This window comes from Uranotaenia lowii, chromosome 2 (assembly GCF_029784155.1).
Source record: "Uranotaenia lowii strain MFRU-FL chromosome 2, ASM2978415v1, whole genome shotgun sequence".
Lineage (NCBI taxonomy): Eukaryota > Metazoa > Arthropoda > Insecta > Diptera > Culicidae > Uranotaenia > Uranotaenia lowii.
The window spans coordinates 238274464-238297142 of record NC_073692.1 but is presented as its reverse complement, the minus strand read 5'-3'; the positions used below and the strand labels follow the sequence as shown (position 1 = coordinate 238297142).

General features: G+C 37.4%; 2 protein-coding genes across 4 annotated transcripts in view; both read left to right on the top strand.

The window, feature by feature from the left end:
• LOC129750102 (phospholipid-transporting ATPase VD) overlaps window positions 1–22679 on the top strand; it is a 220067-nt gene that overhangs the window by 119703 nt on the left and 77685 nt on the right. For all 3 annotated transcript variants that reach the window (XM_055745324.1, XM_055745325.1, XM_055745323.1), the window contains one exon: window positions 10905–12182. In XM_055745324.1, coding sequence (XP_055601299.1) covers window positions 11257–12182 — 926 coding nt within the window. In that variant the 5' untranslated portion in view covers window positions 10905–11256. The remainder of the gene's footprint in view (window positions 1–10904; window positions 12183–22679) is intronic.
• LOC129742437 (uncharacterized) lies at window positions 3827–9493 on the top strand. Its single transcript, XM_055734336.1, has one exon. It carries the CDS (start codon window positions 3827–3829, stop codon window positions 9491–9493), a length of 5667 nt encoding a protein of 1888 aa, XP_055590311.1.

Sequence of the window (22679 nt, the reverse complement as noted above, 5' to 3'; positions counted from 1 at the left end):
TTCAAAAATGGGTGACCCTCTCCCCACTTTATATCTCCCCTTTGGCAAGAGAAGGGTGTCTCAACCCATCGAAGAAACATTTCCCGTACACAAATATGCTCTATACATACAAATTTGATTCCATTTTTTCGATTAGTTATCGAAATATTAAAAAAAAGTGTATGAGAGACCCTCTTCCCACTTTTTATCGTTCCACTGAATGGAGGGAAAGGTTGCTAAACCACAGGAAAAAACATTTCTTGTGCTCGGATACTTTCTCATTCGAAAATTGGTTTCTTTGCTTTATTAGTTGTCGAGTTATGCTATAAAATTTGTATCAAAGCCCTTTTCCCTACCTATTCCCTACCTGGAAGGAGTGGATCGTTCCATTTGTAAGAAAAATTCTTGGTTTATGCAAAACAATCGTATGTGAGCTCCCGTCTTTCCTAACTATATCCCCAATTGAAGGAGAAAGAAGTCTGAAATAAGCAAATAACTATTTTACGTATCCAAATGCTTACCTATGCCAAAATTATTTCCATTAGCTCTATTGTTTCTCGAATTATGCAAAAAACTGTAAAGGAGCCACCCTCTCTCCTTCCTATCACCCCACTGGAAGGAGGCAGTAGTACCAAATATTCACAAAAACATTCCTTGTGTTCAAATACCTCCCAAGCCAAATTTCGTTCTATTTGCTGGATAAGTTCCCGAGTGGCATAAAAAAATGTATGGAAGCACCCTCCTCCCTTAAGATTTTCCCACTGGAAGAGCGGAGGGCTCTCAAAATATCATAGAAACTTTCATTGTAATCAAATACCTTCCAATGCCAAATTTGGTTTAATTTGCTTGATTAGTTTTCCAGTAATTCTGAAAATTGTAACGAAGCCTCCTCCCCACTTTCTATCTCCTCACTGGATGGGGGGAGGGGTACCAAATATTCATAGAACTATTTATCGTTCCCAAATACCCTTCCAAGTCAAATTTGGATTCATTTGCTCGAATAGTTTTCAAGTTATGCAATAAAAAAGGGTTTAGCCCCCCCCCTTCTTCATGTATCTCCACTGGAAGGAGGGAGGGGTCTGAAATAATCATAGAACCATTTCTCGTATTCCATTCCCCTTCCATGCCAAATTTAGTTCCATTAGCTTGATTATTTCTCCCGTTATTTAAAAAATTGTAAAGTAGGCCCCCTCCCCCCTTTATATCACCCCACTGAGAGGAGGGAGGGGTACCTTACATTCATGGAAATATTCCTCGTTCCCAAATACTACCCCATGCCATATTTGATAACATTTGCTTGATTGGCTTTCGAGTTATGCAAAAAATTGTCTTTTATTCGGGAGGCCCCTCCCCCCCTTCATGAGAGAGGGAGGGGTCTCAGACCATAATAGGAACCTTCCCCAGCCTCCAATACCTCACCCTGGCAAGTTTCACTCAAATCGGTTCAGTAGTTTCCGAGTCTATAGGGAACAGACAGACAGACAGACAGGCAGACAGACAGACAGACAGACAGACAGACAGACAGACAGACAGACAGACAGACAGACAGACAGAAATTCATTTTTATATATATAGATAGAATAAGATTTTTTTAAAGAAAAGGGAGACTCTCCTAGAAAAGCTTATTTTATGCACAAATCAACTAAGTTTGATCTACCAGACTCTGGTAGATTTCTGAATTGTTGGGCGAAAAATCATAGGTAAAAATCAGCCACCAAACCCCCCACCCCCCATTAATCGGGTCTTCTTACGGCCTCGGTTAGATATGTTCATATTTTAGATATATTTATATTTTTTCATAAATACTTTTTGAAAAACAAACTTAAACTAAAAGAAAGTGTTACATTTTTAACATACGTTACGAAGATTTGCATACATTTTTAATAAATTTTTTTAATCATATTTTTTGCCTATACTGTATTACTATAATATTTTTCAACAAGTCAATTCCGCCATCAATCGTATAGAAAATTTTATGATTTCAATCAGTGCCAAGTTCTTCGAGCAAATATTTCTCTTTTGTTAAAACCAAATTTTACATTTTTCGGGTATCCACGCTAGAAAAGAGCCTCCATGTGGCACCTAAATCTAGGGGTAAAGCAATCTTAAAACAACGACGTTTTTGGAATAATTTCAGTAAACATTTTAATTAACTGATGAAAAATAAAACATTCAACAGTGATAATGACAAATAACTAGGATTCCTTGATATAACGCTCTTATATTTGTACGAAATTCAACTCAACTATTCAAAGAATGCAATTTAGAAGTTGTTCAAGAAATAAAAAAAACCCAACATTAATAAAATGCAATTGAATTTTGTATAGCACGAAAATCTATCTGTCGCGTCTCTACTAAAGCACTTTAGCTCGGGGAACTCAATGACAGTCGACATTCTGAGAAGGCGCAATTATTGGTGTAGAATAATGAGATCATCATAGCATTGCTCAAGAAAAATTGATAGTAGCCATTGCAAATTATCAACACGTTGTGTTAAGTACAAGAAGTTTGTAAATCTTATTATATTTAGGCCTGAATCGGTAATTTAATAGCTTCACTGAATGAAATATTTAATTATTTATCATTAATTTGCATAGATTGTAGTCCGCCGGTGAAACACACAGTGTGTAAATGAAATAGTGCCAATACCACAAGATCGCTAAGCGTTTAAAACCAGTTGGTATGATAGTGTTATTTGGTTAGTAGAAAAATACTTATTTGCTAAATTTCATTAGTAGATGAAAGCACAAATTGATTACCACAAACATACTTACCCGTGAAATCTGAAATCATATTGCCGTGGGGGAGAATACTTACCGTAAATACTTACCTGGAACACACCACCTGTAAGAACAACCTAGAAAGAAGAAGTAATTATACTATCACTAAATCAACTTCATTACCTTCAGATACTGCTGCTTGCAAACTAATAAGCAGCTAGAAAGAGTTGAGAAGTTGAATGAGATAAGAAGAGCAGGAAAATCAATAAACGTAAGTTATTATTAAGATTATGTAAACACAATTAGTAACACACAAATGAATTGTAATTCTAGGATTTTTTTAATACATCTACTATTAATCAAACGGAATCGTCTGCTGCCTCACTCAACGTCACAAACTCACATTAAAAAAATCGTTTACAGTTCTAAAAACGATGAAGAAATCATCCTCCGCCCAGAATGAGAAGGCAACAATGGGAGCTGTTCCAAAACGAGGCCGAAGTCCTATGAAAACTCCAACGATGACCTGTATTGGTACGGCGTGTCGTTTTCCGGGTTCGACAACAAGTATGCTGCAGTGTAACAGATGCGGTATATGGTTTCACTTCCAATGTGTGGGTGCTTCGGACGATGCACTTTCCCGTGTGTGGATCTGCAACACTTGCTCCCTTGAACCCACAGATGTTCTACCAAAAAAAGGAACTAAGTCAAAGGGAAAAGAACTTCCGTCATCTAACTCTGGTAAGAACGCAAACAAACACTGTCCAACTTGTGGTGGTTTAGACACTGATGCAATGGTGCAATGTGACGACTGCGACCGATGGCATCATTTTAAGTGCGCGGGTGTCACAGAAGCTGTAGCTGACATCAGCTGGAGGTGCACCAGTTGTGAAAACAGTAAAATAACCCAAAAGCATGTTAGTTTTATAAGAGATATTCCTGTATTGTCAACTAAGCCTTCAATAGAAATTGATTCATTATCAAATACGGTTGTTTCCTCGGACAATTCGCGATTTTTGACCGTACCAATAACAAACATTCCCCCAAACGTTCTTACGTACACATCTATGCCCGCGAGCACGTTCGATCTTATGAATACATACCCCCCTTCTCAGTTAGTGCCAACCATGTGCAGTGCTGAATTCAACAGTGCCAATCCGTCCTACGAGTATCACACATCCAATAAATCAACTGCCATCGCCACAACCACTAACGTGTTAGTAGGCTCACGCACGACATCTGGAATCATTCCCCGAGTTTCGACAGCTACGGAAACAATCGCCTCCATGCAAGCTAACGATCATCGTAACAATCAGTTTATGGGTTCTACGGATCAACAGAATCAGAAGGCGCCGAGCTCGACTAAGTCATCAGTGAGACAACGACGGGTGTTGCTGGACCTTCAGAAGCTACAAGAAGAAGAACGGCTCATCGAGGAGGAATATAAGAAGAAGAAGGAAATATTGAATCGTCGCTTTGATCTCATGCAGGAAATAGCTAGCAACTCGTCATCTACAACATCGATAGCCGAAACTGAACCGAAGAAGAAAGTGGAGGATTGGTTGGACCGTTCAATCCCCGAATTCACCCGCGAAGCTAGAATGGAATATCGCCCACTACAGCAACAGAACCCGTGTATTCAGCAGCAGTGCAGCGAAGATGCGCAAGCAAATGAGAATACTCACAGGCACAGTGCCCCGTTGAATCAAATGATTGCTCGAATGCAGCCAAAGCCGTACGTGGTAAATACATATGCTCGTCCAAACATGGGAAAGGAAAGTTTCATTCCAGTGCAGCAATCTACCCCACAACGGACTACGGGTTTTCCACATGCAAATATCGTTAATTTGAATAGTTTTTCAAATAGTCATGCATTAGCCCGCCAAGCTGCGTCCCGAGAGCTGCCAACCTTCACCGGTGTTCCCGAAGAATGGCCACTTTTTATATCTACATTCTACACTACTACATCTATGTGCGGGTACACTCAAGAAGAAAATCTATTGCGACTCCAGAAAAGCTTGCGCGGAAAAGCATTTGATGCTGTAAAATGCATGTTAATGCATCCTTCCAATGTCGAGTGCATAATGTCAACCCTCAAAATGCTTTTCGGAAGTCCCGAAGTGATAATTCACAATCTGATATCCAGAATACAGTCCACGCCACCACCCCGTGCCGATCGTCTCGAAACGGTGATTGAATTTGCGTTAGTAGTGAAAAATCTCTGCGCTACCATTGTAGCTTGTCAGATGGACGAGTATATTTACAACGTCGAACTTGTGCGGGAATTAGTGGACAAACTACCGACACAGTTTAAAGTGGATTGGGCGAGGCACAGGAGATTAATCGCTGATACCAGACTGACTTCCTTTTGCGATTGGTTGTACGAATTGGCTGAAACAATTTCGCCAATTGCTATGCTCTCTTGCCAGGACTCCAGCGCAAACAAAGTTGGAAGAAAAGTAACCGGTTTTTTAAATGCCCACTCGGAACCAGATGAAATTGATCAACCAGCCTATGCTTGGGGTAAACCTGATCGTGGACAGCCCAATACTCCTCCTAAATCCTGTAACGTTTGCAAAGGTGAATGTAATTCTCTGGAAAAGTGTAAAAGGTTTATTGAGATGAGTTATAAAGCCCGCTGGGCTGCAGTTAATGAATTTTATTTCTGTAAAAAATGTCTTGGTAAGCACCCTAGAATGCCTTGCAAATCTCAGAGAATATGTGGCACAAACGGTTGTCTTTATAAGCACCATCCACTTCTACATAATCCCGCAAAGGATACGCAGGGTTCAACTCAACAAAACCCAGAATCTTCTGTCGTTCATCGAGATTGTAACATCCATCACTACACTTCAAACCAGGCACTTTTTCGTGTGGTACCAGTCGTGTTATATGGCCCAAACAGGAAGATAAACACATTCGCGTTTCTAGATGACGGATCTTCGCTAACTTTGATGGAATCATCGCTTGCTTCGGAGCTAGGAGTGTCTGGGAAAGTCGAACCACTCTGCTTACGATGGACTGGCAATAAAACTCGACAGGAGAATTCTGAAAATATTACCATTGAAATCTCAGGTGTGAACGAGATGCATAAACGCTATCGCCTACCAGAGGTGCTCACTGTTTCAAATTTAGATCTCTTCCATCAGACTTTAGATATGGACGAAATGAGGAAACGATACAGTCACCTCAGAGGAATTCAGGTTGAATCTTATGAAGGAGTTCAACCTCGTATACTTATCGGCAGTAACAACGCAAACCTTGGTTACGTTCTGAAAGGCAGAGAAGGAAAAATGCATGAACCAGTGGCGACAAAGACACGACTTGGCTGGATCGTATATGGTGGTGCAGAATTAGGTCAACAACAGTTTTTGGGCTACCATGGAGCACATAGATGTTCATGTCAGGGTGAGCAATGTGAAGTTTTACACCAGGCCATGCAAAAATATTTCTCGATCGATGGGTTAGGTATCACAAAACCAACAACTCTTGTGGAATCTAAGGAAGATACTCGAGCACGGAGACTTCTAGAAAGCATGAAGCGTAGAAAGGATGGACGATTTGAAACTCGACTTCTTTGGAAGTATGACCATTTCCAGCTCCCAGAAAGTAAATCGCTCGCTCTTCGCCGTTATGCGTGCCTCGAAACACGCATGAATAAAGATCCAGATCTTAAGGCATCTCTCTACGATAAGGTTAAAGACTACGTTCTAAAAGGCTATATTCGCAAGCTCACCGAAGCTGAAATTGAAGACAAGAATCCAAGGGTATGGTATCTGCCAGTTTTTCCAGTGTTCAATCCCAATAAACCCAAGAAGATACGCATCGTGTGGGACGCCGCAGCTAAGAGTCACGGAACAGCACTGAATTCACTACTCTTAACAGGACCGGATCAGAATTCCTCTCTTACTGACGTTCTGTTTAGGTTCCGTGAAAATCGGATAGCGGTTTGTGGTGACATATGCGAAATGTACCATCAAGTACTTGTAGCGGAGGAAGACCAACACTGTCAACGGTTTTTGTGGAGAGAAAATCCACACGATTCTAAGATCAGCGAATATGTCATGCAAGTGATGACATTTGGGGCATGTTGTTCGCCCAGTTGTGCACAATTCGCCAAAAATATGAACGCGAGGGAATATGCAGGACAATATCCTCGAGCAGCATCAGCAATTATAGAAAACCACTATGTAGACGATATGCTCATAGCCACAGAAACAGTGGAAGAAGCTATTTGCTTGGCAAAGGAAGTTCGGTACATACACGCTCAAGCTGGGTTCGAAATGAGGAATTGGGTATCTAATTCACCGGAAGTTTTGGAGACACTAAATGGTACGAGCGGTAACGAAAAGAATCTCAACTATGATGCAGAGTTATCCACTGAAAAAGTTCTTGGTATGTGGTGGTGCACGATATCAGATAGCTTCACCTTTAAATTGTCCCCAAAACATGAAAAAGAGCTCCTATCTGGCGAATGCGTTCCGACGAAGCGACAGGTATTACGCACGTTGATGGCCGTATTTGATCCTCTCGGGCTTCTCTCAAATCTTATGATTTACCTAAAAATTCTTCTTCAAGAAGTATGGCGCACTTCAATCGATTGGGATGAGAAAATTCCTAGCAATATTTTCAAAAATTGGCTGCAGTGGTTGGCAGTACTCCCTAAAGTGCAATCAGTAAGTGTTCCTCGTTGCTATCGCTCGAATATAAACTTGGAGGCAGACACTATCGTACAGCTACACACATTCGTCGACGCTAGCGAACTAGGCTACGCTGCGGTAGTCTACCTACGCTTCGAATACCACGGAAAGATTGAGACCTCCATTGTTGCCGCTAAAGCTCGAGTCGCACCTTTGAAGTTTCTGTCCATTCCAAGGATGGAGTTAGAAGCTGCGGTCATTGGAGCCCGACTGACAGCCTCCATTTGCAAGGCATTATCGTTAAACATCAATCAGCGTTTCTTCTGGAGCGATTCTCGTGATGTACTCTGTTGGATCAGATCTGACCATCGACGATACTCGCAGTACGTAGGGCATCGCGTGAGTGAAATCTTGGAAACTACTCGAATTGTGGAATGGAGATGGATTCCGTCTGAAGAAAACGTCGCGGATGAAGGCACCAAGTGGCAAAAACCTCCCGAGCTAACCAACGACTGCCGTTGGTTTAATGGACCGGAATTCTTACACCAAAATGAAGCAATGTGGCCAGTAGAACGAAACTTTCAGCAACCAACAACGGAGGAACTCAGAAAAAGCGTATACTGTCACGAACATATCTCTTTACCAAAAATACTGTTTGATTCCTCACGCTTTGGGAGTTGGAACCACCTTCGGAGAACTTCAGCAATGTTTAACAGATATATACAGAACATAAAAAATGGGATTAACGCGACAGCACCGTTATTCGGACCGCTATCAGGGTCTGAGATACAGCAAGGCGAAATACGTATGTTTCGACAAGCACAGCAAGAACACTTTGCGATGGAGATAAAAATTCTCTCCTGCAAAGATCTTACCCAAAAAGGCCTTCCAACTACAAGTAATCTTTTCGAATTCTGGCCTTTTCTAGACAGCGAAGGTGTTCTAAGAGCAAAGACGCGCATTGGAGCTTGTGATGTTGCTAGTATGGATACCAAGAACCCGATAATCCTACCAAAGGATAGTCACATATCATGGCTTATAGTTCAGCACTATCACGTACGCTTCTATCACCGTAACCATCGTACAGTGCTAAACGAACTTAAACAACGCTTCAGGATCATCCCGAAACTAGCAAGCCTTTACAAGAAAGTACAATCAGCTTGCCAGGTATGCAAGAACATGCGAGCAGCGCCTCATCCTCCTCCGATGAGTGATCTTCCCGTGTCGAGAGTTTCAGCATTTACCAGACCATTTTCGTATGTAGGCGTCGATTATTTTGGACCACTGAACGTCACCGTGAAGCGCAGCACCGAAAAACGTTGGGGGGTACTAATAACGTGTCTCACAGTTAGGGCTATTCATATTGAAATCGCACACTCATTATCGGCACAATCGTGTATAATGGCACTGAGAAATTTCATGGGGAGAAGAGGCATTCCAATACAAATTGTAAGCGACCGTGGTACGAATATGATCGGCGCAAGCAAAGAACTTTTATTGGCTTTAAAAGAATTGAATCAAGACATGATAATACAGGAAATCTCTAGTCCAGATACAACTTGGACATTCATTCCACCGGCATCTCCACATATGGGCGGTTCTTGGGAACGCATGATTCAAACTGTTAAACGAAATTTGAATCAAATAAGTCCACGACACCAACCAACTGATGAAGTATTGCGTAATCTATTGAACGAAGTAGAAAACGTGGTAAATTCCAGGCCTTTGACTCATCTTGAAATGGAAGATCCCGAGTCACCAGTCCTGACACCAAACCATTTCCTACTAGGTTCATCGAACGGTTTAAAACCAGCAACGTTGTTTGATGATAGCAGCAAAGCTCTTAACAATACGTGGCGAACATGCCAAGTGGAAGCAAACATCTTCTGGAAGCGTTGGGTGAGAGATTACCTGCCGGAGATTACAAGACGATCCAAATGGCTAACGCCGGTGAAGTCTATCGAAATCGATGACATAGTAGTTGTTGTCGATCCGAATCTACCAAGAAACTGCTGGCCTTTAGGAAGAGTGATATCTGTAATTCAGGGTAAAGATAAACAAGTGAGAGCTGCAATCATTCAAACAGCGACTGGAATATACGAACGACCAGCTGTTAAACTCGCCGTGCTAGATGTTAGACGCGGAATTAAGTAAACCACTAGTTGCTGTATTGCGGGGGAGTAAGCCACTAGTTGGCGTACTGCGGGGGAGTGTCGCGTCTCTACTAAAGCACTTTAGCTCGGGGAACTCAATGACAGTCGACATTCTGAGAAGGCGCAATTATTGGTGTAGAATAATGAGATCATCATAGCATTGCTCAAGAAAAATTGATAGTAGCCATTGCAAATTATCAACACGTTGTGTTAAGTACAAGAAGTTTGTAAATCTTATTATATTTAGGCCTGAATCGGTAATTTAATAGCTTCACTGAATGAAATATTTAATTATTTATCATTAATTTGCATAGATTGTAGTCCGCCGGTGAAACACACAGTGTGTAAATGAAATAGTGCCAATACCACAAGATCGCTAAGCGTTTAAAACCAGTTGGTATGATAGTGTTATTTGGTTAGTAGAAAAATACTTATTTGCTAAATTTCATTAGTAGATGAAAGCACAAATTGATTACCACAAACATACTTACCCGTGAAATCTGAAATCATATTGCCGTGGGGGAGAATACTTACCGTAAATACTTACCTGGAACACACCACCTGTAAGAACAACCTAGAAAGAAGAAGTAATTATACTATCACTAAATCAACTTCATTACCTTCAGATACTGCTGCTTGCAAACTAATAAGCAGCTAGAAAGAGTTGAGAAGTTGAATGAGATAAGAAGAGCAGGAAAATCAATAAACGTAAGTTATTATTAAGATTATGTAAACACAATTAGTAACACACAAATGAATTGTAATTCTAGGATTTTTTTAATACATCTACTATTAATCAAACGGAATCGTCTGCTGCCTCACTCAACGTCACAAACTCACACTATCGTTTTAGCTAGTATGTTGTAAATATTTTGGGATTTTAGAAATATTGAATATACCAATGAATGGGTCTTATGGAGCCCAAATGTACATAAGATTTTGTATCAACAAACAATTATTTATATTCACTATTAATAACTAATAACTGCTGTACAAGCTGAAAAAATCACGAGAGCCTTTGTCAACGGACAATACGATCAGGTACCTCTACCTTCAACTCCGTAACTATCGCGATGGTAACTAATTTGTCTCCACTTTCGTGCGTATCTAAATTTGGCCAATTTCCGATACCACGCACAGGAAACCGCCTGATGCTGTCGGCTTAAGTAACCCAATCTTGTATCTGGATCAGCCGATCGGAATTAAACTTTCGTTTTCATTTCCATTCACCGAGCTGGCCTTCGCTCCCACATTTTCCATCAAACCGAAATTGAGAGTGAAATTTATTCCATAACACTTACTTATTTTTTCGAGCAGCAACGGCCGGAAAATAAAAATTCATCATCAAACAAATGGAAACGACCCAATCAATGTTTTAATCTTTTTTCTTCATTTTCTCTTTTTCCTTCCAGATTTCCAGATCTTCAGTGTCTCATTTCTTCACGCATGATCGGCCGACCAAACGAGCAACCAAAAATTGGTTCGACTGGAATTTGCTTTTATTTAATTTGATTTGAGAAAATATGAAATGAAATGTGCGACCGAGCAGTGTGTGACCGAATGCAGTGGGTCTAGTTTGGTGGAAATATTGTGCTTCACTAAGTCGAGGTTATAAAAAGAATCGGATAGAGTTAAGTGCTTTTGGAAAAGTTTTTAGCCTTACCATCCGCAAAATGGTGCTCAGTGAGGGGTAAGAAATTGCTTGTTTTGTAAATCCGGATTGAGCCAGTTCTAACAATCGGGTCCTAATGGTGTTTTTCGACGATGCCACAACCGGAGGATTCGAGAAAGGATGGCCCATCGTCGGGTGGATTCCAACCCGCGCCACCTTTGGCACCTCAACAGTCACAACAACATCTGCAAGTGCCAGCGATACAAATCCCTTCTTCGGAGGCGGGTCGCACCTACGTATTCCCGGGGACAAGCGTAGCAGGAGGTAGTGTTCCTTCGGCCGGAAGTCATCCTCGAAGTGGCGGTGGACATTCGCGTTCCATTAGTCATGGAGAAGGTTCGTTTGGGATGTACGGTGCTGCCGGCAGACCGTCAGCTCTCAAATCGGCCGTTAAAGGTGGTCACCAGAGGGCGCTGTCCCAGGGTCAGATTACGGACAGTGCGGTTCCTCGATCCGGGCACAGCAGAGTGGGATCCAAAACTGATTTCATTCTCCCACCCGGCCACAAAGAGGTTCAAGAACCAAGGGAAACACTCACTGCTTCCACCATCGGCAAAGGACATTCCCGGCAGGCCTCTCGATCGGAATCGATATACACGCTCCGGAGACAGGATCGTCCTCCCTGGTGGAAGCGTATAATGTTCTGCCGGAGCAGCAAATTTGAAGAACGGGACTATCGAATAGTGGTCCCAAATCACACAGTGCCTCCGAAAACGCCCAAACATGACCATCCCAATGGACGGCTCGTTGGGAACAAAATTCGGACTACAAAATATACTCTACTGTCGTTTGTGCCGAAAAATCTTCTGGAGCAGTTCCACCGGGTCGCGAACCTCTACTTCATTTTCATAGTGCTCTTAAACTGGTTCCCCCAGATCAATGCCTTCGGGAAAGAGATTGCCATGATTCCGGTGCTGTTCGTCTTGGGGGTGACCGCGATCAAGGATCTGTTCGAGGACCGACGGCGGCGTGCTTCGGACAAGCGAATCAACAACTCGACCTGTCGCGTCTACAATGGGTAAGTGACCTGACCTGTCAATCATTCATACTTTAAAGTTCAGTGCTCGTTGATTTTGGGGCCTTGGTGGGCATGATGTTGTAGTTTTTTTACTCCCTGCAGTCGAATGCTTTTCTGAAGTTCATGAGCGAGTCTCCACAAGCGGGCTAATAAGTCACACAACGAATTGTAATTAGATTTTTTTTACTATTTAGGGTGAATTGGAAATATATTTTATGGATAAAATCTGAGTCATTTACTTTTCTAATTCTTCAACTAATTGCTCCGGCGTTATGTACAGAAATACCAGGCTAGTCAATATTTAGTTTTAGCTATTGTTGCTTCGCAAATCACTGTTTTGAGTAAGCCAATATGCTGAAAAAGCTTCAAGCAAATCTCCTAGGTAGTTATTTTTATTTTTTTTATTGTTTTTTGTATTACGACATAACGTATGCATATAATTCCTGAAATTCGCTCTGTCCATGGCAACCATTCTCCAATTTTTCTGACATAACACATTCGCCAGATCTCGCTACCTTTGGTCTAACCACCTCGCTAGTTGGGCCCATGCTTGTCTCGTTCCTACCGAATTCCTAGGTAGTTTTATTATACAAAAAAAACACAAATAGAATGGTAAACTCTACTGAGTATAAAAGAATGCTAAATATATCTACGGATTATAAAAAATTGTACACTCTACGGAGTATAAGCGGAAACGTTGGTCTGTTACTGGACTATTATAGGAGGAGCCACTCATAAGGCAGTTCCGAGTCGTGCTAAAAATAGCATCGGCGAATAGAATCAGAAGTAGAAGAATATGTTTTTCAAATTTGCTGAGTAAGATTGATCAACTATCACATTATCATTTCACAAAATTTTAGCTTTCTAAAGTTTATGTAGCCTAAGATATAGTTATTCTATAAAAATTTTGGACTTTTGCCATTCGAACTGCAATACCTAAAAAAAATACACAACGACTATTATTGAAATTTTGCAGAGTGTTTGTTGAAAAAAAACTAACATTTCAGAGGTTTTTGAAAAGTTCTATCGATGGGATCAAAATCCACATTCTCATCAATAGTCAGTACAAGACCCAATAGCCGGTACTTGAACAAACGAAAAGCGTCTATCCACACCTCCCAGTGAAAGTATTAGTTAAAACAGGGTCGAATTACGGATGAAAATTAACTTCAAGCGAGTTTTTAAAGGAACCGTCTGCTTGGAAAGAAAAATTTTAGTGTTTTTTTTAAACAACACTCACAATTTGTTCCAAATCACATATATGAAACTTATTTTATTTTTCATAAATTTCCTATGTCATTGTATTTCTTATCGATTAATTTATTTTCCCTAGGGTAGTCAAATATCAATAAAAAAGTGAATTTATTCCAAACACTTGCGCGAGCTCGACTTTTTAAATAACAAATTTTAACTGAATTTCATACAAAAATGACATCAATCATACAAAATTACCTTCTTGAAAAAATATAAATAACAAAAATAATTTGAAAAAAACCAAAAAAAATATTAAAAGTCGAAATAAAGAATTGCACTAACGGATGAATTTCCCATCGTTTTTATTTCCAAAAATGATAAAAATTTCGAAATGAAATGATAAATGAAGAAATAAAAAGCACAAAATGGTAATTGACAATTTTTTTGCCATTACAAAAAGATTATTGTAATTAATTTGTCCATTTTTGTGTGAATACAGGGTGGCCAGCGAACCGGAAAAACTGGGAATGAAAATATCACCGGGAAACCCTGAAATAACTGGGTATTTGACATCAAAACCGGGAAAAAAAGGTATGCAGTGGAAATCACTTATTCTATTTAAATCCTACGTAAAGAAAAGGTTTGATGTTAATAAATAGTTATTATTTATTAAAAATTTGACATAGACGTTAATTGTATTTCTTTCATAAATGTTTGTTCATTTTTCATTGTTCTCTTTTCCACCCAATGTTAGAAATTGAAGCCAGAATTGTTCGATATTCTAATTTCAGAATCAGAATGTTAAGACTTTAATCATACATTCAGAAGTTGAACTGAAAATGCAGATGAATTTTCTGACATAAGTTTGAGATTTCAAGTTTTAAATCGGACTTAAGACTAAATTTGAAAATGTAAAAATATAACTAAGCTTAAGATTCTTAATTCAGACTCATTATCTGGATTTAACATACTCATACTAGAACAGAAATAAAACCAAAACTAAGAAACTAATAACATAAATCCATAATTTTGTAACCAGTATACAGCACTATAATTTCAGACATAATTATTCAAGTAACATTAAAAAAAACCCATTCAGAATCAAACAAAAAAAAACAACACAATAGTAATGCTATTTGTGCAATTAACATTAATTCATTAATTAATTAATTATTATTAATTAAATTTCTAAGTTTAGATAAGGATTAGAATTCCATTCATCAGAATTTAGATTCAGGAGAAATGCATGATTAAAATACAAAATTTAATAATTTATACTCAAATATCGAATTGGCAATTAAATTTTAAAACTAATATCGACATTTATGTATCATAATTTCAATACCAAGTTGGTATTTCAGAATTTGAGTTCAAATTTTCAAGTTGTTTAAAGTTCAGTTTATAAGTGAAATACATTAACAGCACAAATTATGCTTGTTCATTTATCTGAATATACTGATTTATCAGAATTATTTAAGAAATTTAAATTTGGTTCATTCTGGTGATTTTTATTAATTTAATTTTTCGAGATTTTTGAGATTGATGAACCCCTTTTCAAATGCACATTTATGAATGTATAACTTCCCAAATGGAATCAAATAATAGCATTGAAGGTTTGTAGTTAAAATATAGCAAAATCCTGCAAGTAAAATCCAATAAAAAACTATAAAAATATAAAAAATATATCATTTTCTAGCCCTTTTGATGTTGCAGCTTTCATTTTAAGACATCATTATGGATTTTCGTTCCTTTTAGAGTTATGGAAGAAATAATGACAAGAAATCGCTATTTTGCGTCCAATTCCAACAAATCTAACATGATTTTTCGAAGAATTCATAAATTTTTCCAATAAAATACCTTAAACTTTATTAATTCTCCCGCAGTTAAAAATGTCAAGATGTTTGCATTTTAAATATTGTTTAATTATTTTCGCGAAAAAATCTAACCTTAAATATCTGCGCACAATAATTTTAAAGATTTTAGAAACCTTTGAACCCCAAAATTGTTTTATTGACAAATGGAAGTTTTGATTCTGATTTGTTGATCGAAACTTGAAATCTCCTAAATAATTTGAGAGCTGGAACGTCAACTTAGATGTACCACATGATATCATAATGTGGTTTTAAAACGATGCAATGCAAGGCTTCAAGATTCGCAGATGACGTCCAAAAAATTCAAACTATAAAAATAAAGAGGTTTCCGTAAGAAAAACAATGATCAAAGTTGGAAAAAGTTGTTGGCAAAGTCTAAGACGAAGGTGACATTTTTTGTTGAGCAAATGGAATAACTGGAATTATTATATTCTTAATTTCAACATTTGAATTCTTTATTATCGATACGAAATCCAAAAAGTCTCACCACAATTTTTGCAGTTGTGAATAACTTATAACTATAATTTGTTCGGTCAATAAATCTTGTAAAAGGTATTAAGCAGTGTATTTTAAACCCGTGAAAAACATAAAAAACACAAGGAAAAACGGAGAAAAAACCGGGAATTTGAAAATGTAAACCCGTTGGTCACCTTGGTAAATAGTAACACGAATATCGAACTCTTCCTTTTGTACGATAGAACCACCCTAGGGCAGTCAACCCTGGTGTAAAACCAAGTAAATAGTTTATTCAAAAATCATAAAAATGATCAAATTGTGAAATTTTATTTTTATTGTTGTCATTTTCATCAGCTTTTGTCATTTTGGTCATTTATGGCATTTTTGTCACTGCATATTTCCTTTTTGTTTTGTTAAGTTAAGATCCTTACCTTGACTTGTCATAAAATGTGATCTGTAGAATTTATGCAAAGACTGATGACAAATGCAGCCTTTTGAAACAAAATTCTTCACTTTGCGTAAAATAAGTACAATTGATTCAAATGGATATGCGTCAGTTCGGCGTATAAACGTTTGTTTTGTTTTGACGATTCTCCGTCGGAGTGACGTTTATCCATAGTCTTGTCGTGTAACCGGAACCAATTTCGTTCTTCAGTTCTTGGCCAGTGCGTTAGATCTTCTTAAATTGTATTCGAGTGAGGAAGAAATATAGGGTGTTAAAAATAGGGTGTCCAGCGACCAACACTGGCCGAAATCAAAGAGGTGAAATTCGTCAAAGGATCGTTTTCGTTCATTATAAATCTTGTTTTTAAGGGGAGATTGGAAGCGATTTTAATTATTCACAGTGAAACAACTCAAGGAAGAATCGCTCCCTTACTTTGACCTTAAATCTTCGCTTCACTTTAGAAATGAAAACAGAGAAATAGAGGTTGAAAGAATAAAAAAAAGAGTTTAAAGAAACTTTGTCCACTAATGCCAGATAATAAGAATGATAAGAAAAGCTTGATGAAAAATAGTTCTTGGAGAAGTTTTAATTTACGATTATTGTTTTTTTTTTCTTTTTGATAATTTTCTTACCAAATAAATATTTGAATTTTTGAAAATCTTCTTCTCATTTTTGAAAGTGAAATTCTTCTCGTTAATAAAACTCAAGTGCACAGCTTTAAAAATAAATAATACTATGGATTTCACCACACAATCAAATTTATTTGTAATACAATTAAAAATTTATGAAAAAAAAAAGTTTTATTCTACAAATGTTAAATAATTTCTTTAGTTTTTAAATTTATGTAGATGTTGCAGGGCCGTAGGAAGGAGCGGCTCAGGGGGGTGTTTTGGTGACAATGTTTTTTTCTATATCAATATATTTTTATTTAGGTTTGAGTTATTTTACATTAAAAGTTGTTGATTTATTTTAAACCCTTACTTTTTAAAAAATAACCTCTTGAACCTTAGTTCAAATCTGAATACCGAATTTGAAAACGATTTTTGAATCTAAGTACCAGATAACAATTCCTAAATATTTGGAACTAACCAAAATACGTAATCTGTCTCAGAACCCTTAAACGGAAATCTCTTATTTGGATTATGAATTTCTAGATTTCAATATGATTCATTCTTCAGTTATTTATTCGAAATTCAACTTGTGAGTTTAAATGAAAATTGCGAATAATGACACCGCTTCAATTCTTGATCACCATTATGAAACTTTCTGAAGTTCCGATTCTGCATAAGAGTTAGATAAAAATTTTAAATTTAAATCTCTTTTATATTTCAAATTAATGAGTTTTATTTGAATAAGAAAAATAAAACTAATTTAAGTTTGAAATGCAAAACCAAGATTCGAATCATGATTTTGTGTCAATGATGAAAAACTGAAATTCAAGAATAATAAACTGGATACGGAATCCGAAATCTGATTACAGACATCGAAGTTTAATGTTTATAAGCAGCTTTTGAAAAAAAAATCGCATCGAGCTATTTTTCTAATTATCCCCCAATATCAAAATTATTCAATTAAAATAATAAAGAAAAATAATTATTTTTTTTCATAGAAACAACTCAGGAAATTTTGAATCACATTTTAAGCTTCCAAAAATCGTTAATACAAATTTTGCTTAAAAAACTTGTAAGAAAACTGCATTATTCGAATGACTCAGTTGAAACTTTCTTTTGCTTTTGCAAATAATGTAGTACAATTCAGGCAAAATCTGGACAATCTCACGAGCCTAATCTTATTGAAATTCAGTATTTGGGACTAAATTTCTATCAACAAGTGAGGAAATTTTCGAAAAACTGTAGTAGAATTGTAGACCTAGGATAAGATTTCAAGGTTATTGTTTAAATTCTGAGTCGAGATTGTTACTCATTACTCATTTTAGTCGTTCATCTAAATTTGATAAAAAATTCGAAATTCGAAAAGAGCATTTTTGGACTCTCCTGAGGAAGTTTAACAGCCAAACACCCCCCCCCCCCCCCCCCATGTTCATACGGCCACGAAATGTTGACAATTGAATTCAAATTTTATTTACCAAACAGGCTCGACAACTTCGTTGTTGGAGACCTCTTTTTTTGAGGAAAGGGGGGACGGATGTCTCTATTTCGTTTCAACAGCTCGTCACGTTCAAAAATGATTTTTTCCAAATCTGAGGAATGTCGCTTGAAAATTATACGGATTATTGAAATTGTTCTGTATCACTTTCGAAAGCACATGGATATGTGCACTTCGGCGTATAAATCGCACTTTTGGCGATTCGTTTTCTTCGATTTTCTAAAAAACTGTTTGATATTTTTTGGATTAGTTGAAAGCGTTTGAAAGCTCAGAGGAAAACGCACAAAATGGCGTCAAAAAGTCAAAATCGAAAAAAATGGATATGCGTCACTTCGTCATATCACGGCAGCATTGAACTGCTTATTTTTAGTTATTTGCTAAGCGTCTACTAGACAGGCAACACTTTTTGCCTACCGGAAACGGATTTACTGCATTGTTAAGGGGTCTGCATTAAGTTATCCCCAATAATCGTAGACCTTTTAACATAGTTGAGATCAAGGGTTCCACTACTATGCATGGTTGGAACTTCTTGAGCATCCTAGAGTGGCTTCTTATGCTTAAACCATTTGGGTCAAAAAAAAAAATCAGAAAAAATCAACATATTATGAGTTTTCAAATCTACAATGAAAAATTTCCAAGGCGATTTTACAAAATTATTTTTATCATGTCTTTTTGCATCATAAATATCACAAACTAAAAAATCTGAAAAAATAGGCAAGATAGTCCTTTTCATAACCAACACAACGCTGCTAAATTTTTGCATATTCAAGCTCTAGTAGCGTAGCTATCATCGACATAAAGTGCCCGGATACTAAATGATCATAGCTTTAATATATATTTAGTTATAATAGAAAACACATCTTTCCTCCTGTCGGCCACTTCTGGGATTCAAACCCAAAAGTTTTCTTGCTGATACCGGTAATTGAACCTATTACGCCAGGCAACCCAAAATCAGACTTGCTCCAGTCTATCCGCTAGACGCCCCAGGCTTCAAAATTTTTGAATTTCTTGGATCAAAAAACAAAATGTATGGTATATTTTGAAATTCGACTCGGTCATTCCTGTATGTCATGTTAAAAAAAAATTCTCTCTTATTAAGTTAAATACAATTCAATAAGCTTAACACTAGAAATACCGCACCAGTCAAAATGACTAGTTTGACACTTTGTTTGTCTAGTGTTAATAATCCTCACAGGTTTGGAATCTTTAAAAAAACATCAAATAAACAACGCTTACGCGAAGCTGATGTCGAAATTATTGAGCATGGAACATCAAATTTGCGGGTTGAAATTTAAGAACTATATCTGTTGTTCAAGTGTTATTTGGTACATTAGCTAGTAAATACATCTTTCAATCCGGTTTAATTATTTTTTAAGCTGTTATAGTGATAACCTGCCCGATAAAAGTTCCGTGCAATCCAACTATATAGTGGAGTTCTCGAGTTATGTGAACTTTAATAAAGCTATGTTATTGAGAGTTCGTATAACTTTACTTAACGTTTATGGGTTTATTCAAAAACATATTGTTGCTGGATGTCAAGATATATTCTCAAATCAACTAAAGCAGATCATAATTTAAAGTGTCATACCCCCATGGGTCAGTAATACGAGCTCTAGTCATACAGGTGCTAAATTCTGCTGATCGTATAATTATAATGACTTCCGTCTTGTTAATGGTAACAACAACGAGTCATATTCAAATATAGCGAAGCATTTTTTTTGTCGTCAAAGCCAACAAGGTCGAGTGTTTTTCAAAGTAGATTCACATCTCAAACGCTCATGTTACTAATAACGCAGAGAACCCCTCTGATATTGCCAAACTGTTTTTTTTTTTAAGTATGGAATAATTCTCTTCTAAAAAAGTGTTTTCGTCTGATTAACTTGTCGAACGTTACTGCACTGTAGAACACAACTTATGCCTACATTTAAATTAGACCGAACTGCTGATGATTTATGGTGCCATTCATTTGAAAACTGTAAGCTTGTATTGTTTTCGAATTTAAAAGTGAAAATAAACATGAAGAACCATTCGACAAAAGATCTACGGGTAAACTTAAACCCTGGCAAGCAACTATTGAGCATAGTAAATAATAATATGAATCACATTGTTGACATTGAACGTGGCACATTCGGTGGAGCATTCCTTCCCTGCGGCCAAGCGGGGTATGGGAGCTCAATCGGCGGCACATTTGCACATGTGGCCTCAATGAAACGTGGTTTCAACTTTATTGAAATATCGGGCAGAATGATTATTAAATAAAACTGTTTCGCACGCTGCTGTTTAATGTGATTCAGATTCTGCGTTTGTTTATTTGACGATTACGAAACATTTATGAATCAAAGTAAGGCGACTTCATCTGGTAGATTAGGCCTGTCCTTTAAGAAATATTTTCCTATGTTAAACGAGAAAGGCAACGAATAAAGAATATCCAGCTGTTGGTCACTAGTATCGCAAACGTGCCATTTCGGCAAGAGTAGCGAGTCACATTCCTTCCATAACGCTTCTGTTTGGCTGAGCATGACGCGGTGCCGCCGAGTGGCGTGCGCCTATTCCTATCGATTTCCGTTTTGAAGCCGAAAGCTTCTCCTCCTTCAGCTCCAGCGCTTCAGGGGGAAATGGATGTGATAAAATGCACTCACCCTGGCTAAGAGCAAAAACTGGAAAAACAATACTTGGTGGCGTTTTTCCAGCGAACGGAGGAAGCCAGCCAGCAGAAGCATTCCAACCAGTGTGGACAAAGAGTTTGAGGTTGCCCTTTGAAGTCCGTTTGTGTTTTGTTTGTCCCAAGAGCACGTGTTGTTGCAGATCGGAAACACACGTTCGCTGTTCGAGCTCTAATAACGGATATATTTGTCAACAGAAACGGAGCACAAGTGTACCAACAGCCAAGAAGTGTGTTTACTAAACTCTTCAAGCCGGAAAAAGCATTGTTGAAAAACAAGCTACTCCGTATGACGAATTTGATTCAAACGAGGGGATTTTTTTTTATTAATCTCTCTTGGTTGGGTCTCAGATTTAAAATTGTAGGCACAATTTGGGCACAAGGTGCCTCCATTAAGCCTACCCTTTTTCTCATACATGATACCTGGATTTTTCTATTTTAGATTTCAAATTATTATTGTTTAACTTACCCGGCCTTGCTCGAGCTCTAATAAAGGTTTGAATCAATATCAAAAGTTTTCAATTTTTTGTTTTTAATGCATATTGTCCTTATATAAAACCGAATTTTAAACACATAGAATTTTGCCCACAAAAACTGAATCAAAATCGAAGGATATATGAGTTAACCAACAACGACGACATTTATTATTCACTTATGTTTGAGAAAATAAGGCAACCTTCTTCAATCGGCTATACATCAGAATACCATGTAAATAAATGAATAATACATCAGTCTTATCTAATCTGACATGTAAAAGACAAAAGGATTTATATGGATAAATAATTTTTTTTCAACAAGTTTGCTTGAACTGCTGAAGATTATGGTTTCAAATTATTTTTACAATAAAGTCCATTAACATTTCATTTCACAACCGAAAATTTTCAGAATTTATATGGGAGGCTCTCGCTCAGTATCAAAACTTTTTTTTTCGGTCTATTTGAAACACCACAACTAAATACGCAAAATAACTTACAATTTTTTTACGAGATTTTTCACGTTTTTTATTCTTATTTCTTTCATCAATATGAATCGCAATTTACCTTCTAGATGTAATGGATTGTAAAATTGTATGTCAACCTTTCCATTTTTTTTAATTTTTGCAAAAGTGTCATGCCAAGGATTATTATTTAACTCTAATCCGGTCTTGATTGTCAATATGACACTATTGGAAGTTTGGCGGCTTGTAACTTGATTCGAGTGCATCCAAATAAAACAGGGTTGATGGCAAACTGGGTAAACCGGGGATATCGGGAAAAACTTTGGAATTTCATCACGCCAATAACGGGATTTTTTTTTTTTGGCACCTCACCGGAAAAGTTTTCATATTTGAAATTTTTCAAACGAAATTTTTTTAAATTAATTTCCAAATGTAAGAGTAGTTTGTGACCGTCTTGATATAGATTTACCTCATAAATGCTTATTTTTGTTCATTAATAAACAAACGAAGTTTATATCGCTTTTTAACTTTTAAAATCACTACGAGACGAAAAACTGCACTAAAACCACTAACATTAGACGGGGAAGTGCTAAACTTCGAATCACAGGTGAAATATTTAGGCATCATACTAGATTCAAAGCTATCATGGAATCCGCAGATAGAGCATGTAATAGCCAAGGCTACAATAGCTCTATGGGTTTGCCTCAAAGGAGTAGGGAAAAAATGGGGACTAAGGCCGAAAATTATCCATTGGATATTTACAGCTATAATAAGACCCAAAATCTCGTATGCTTCTTTAGTGTGGTGGACCAAAACTGTGCAAGCT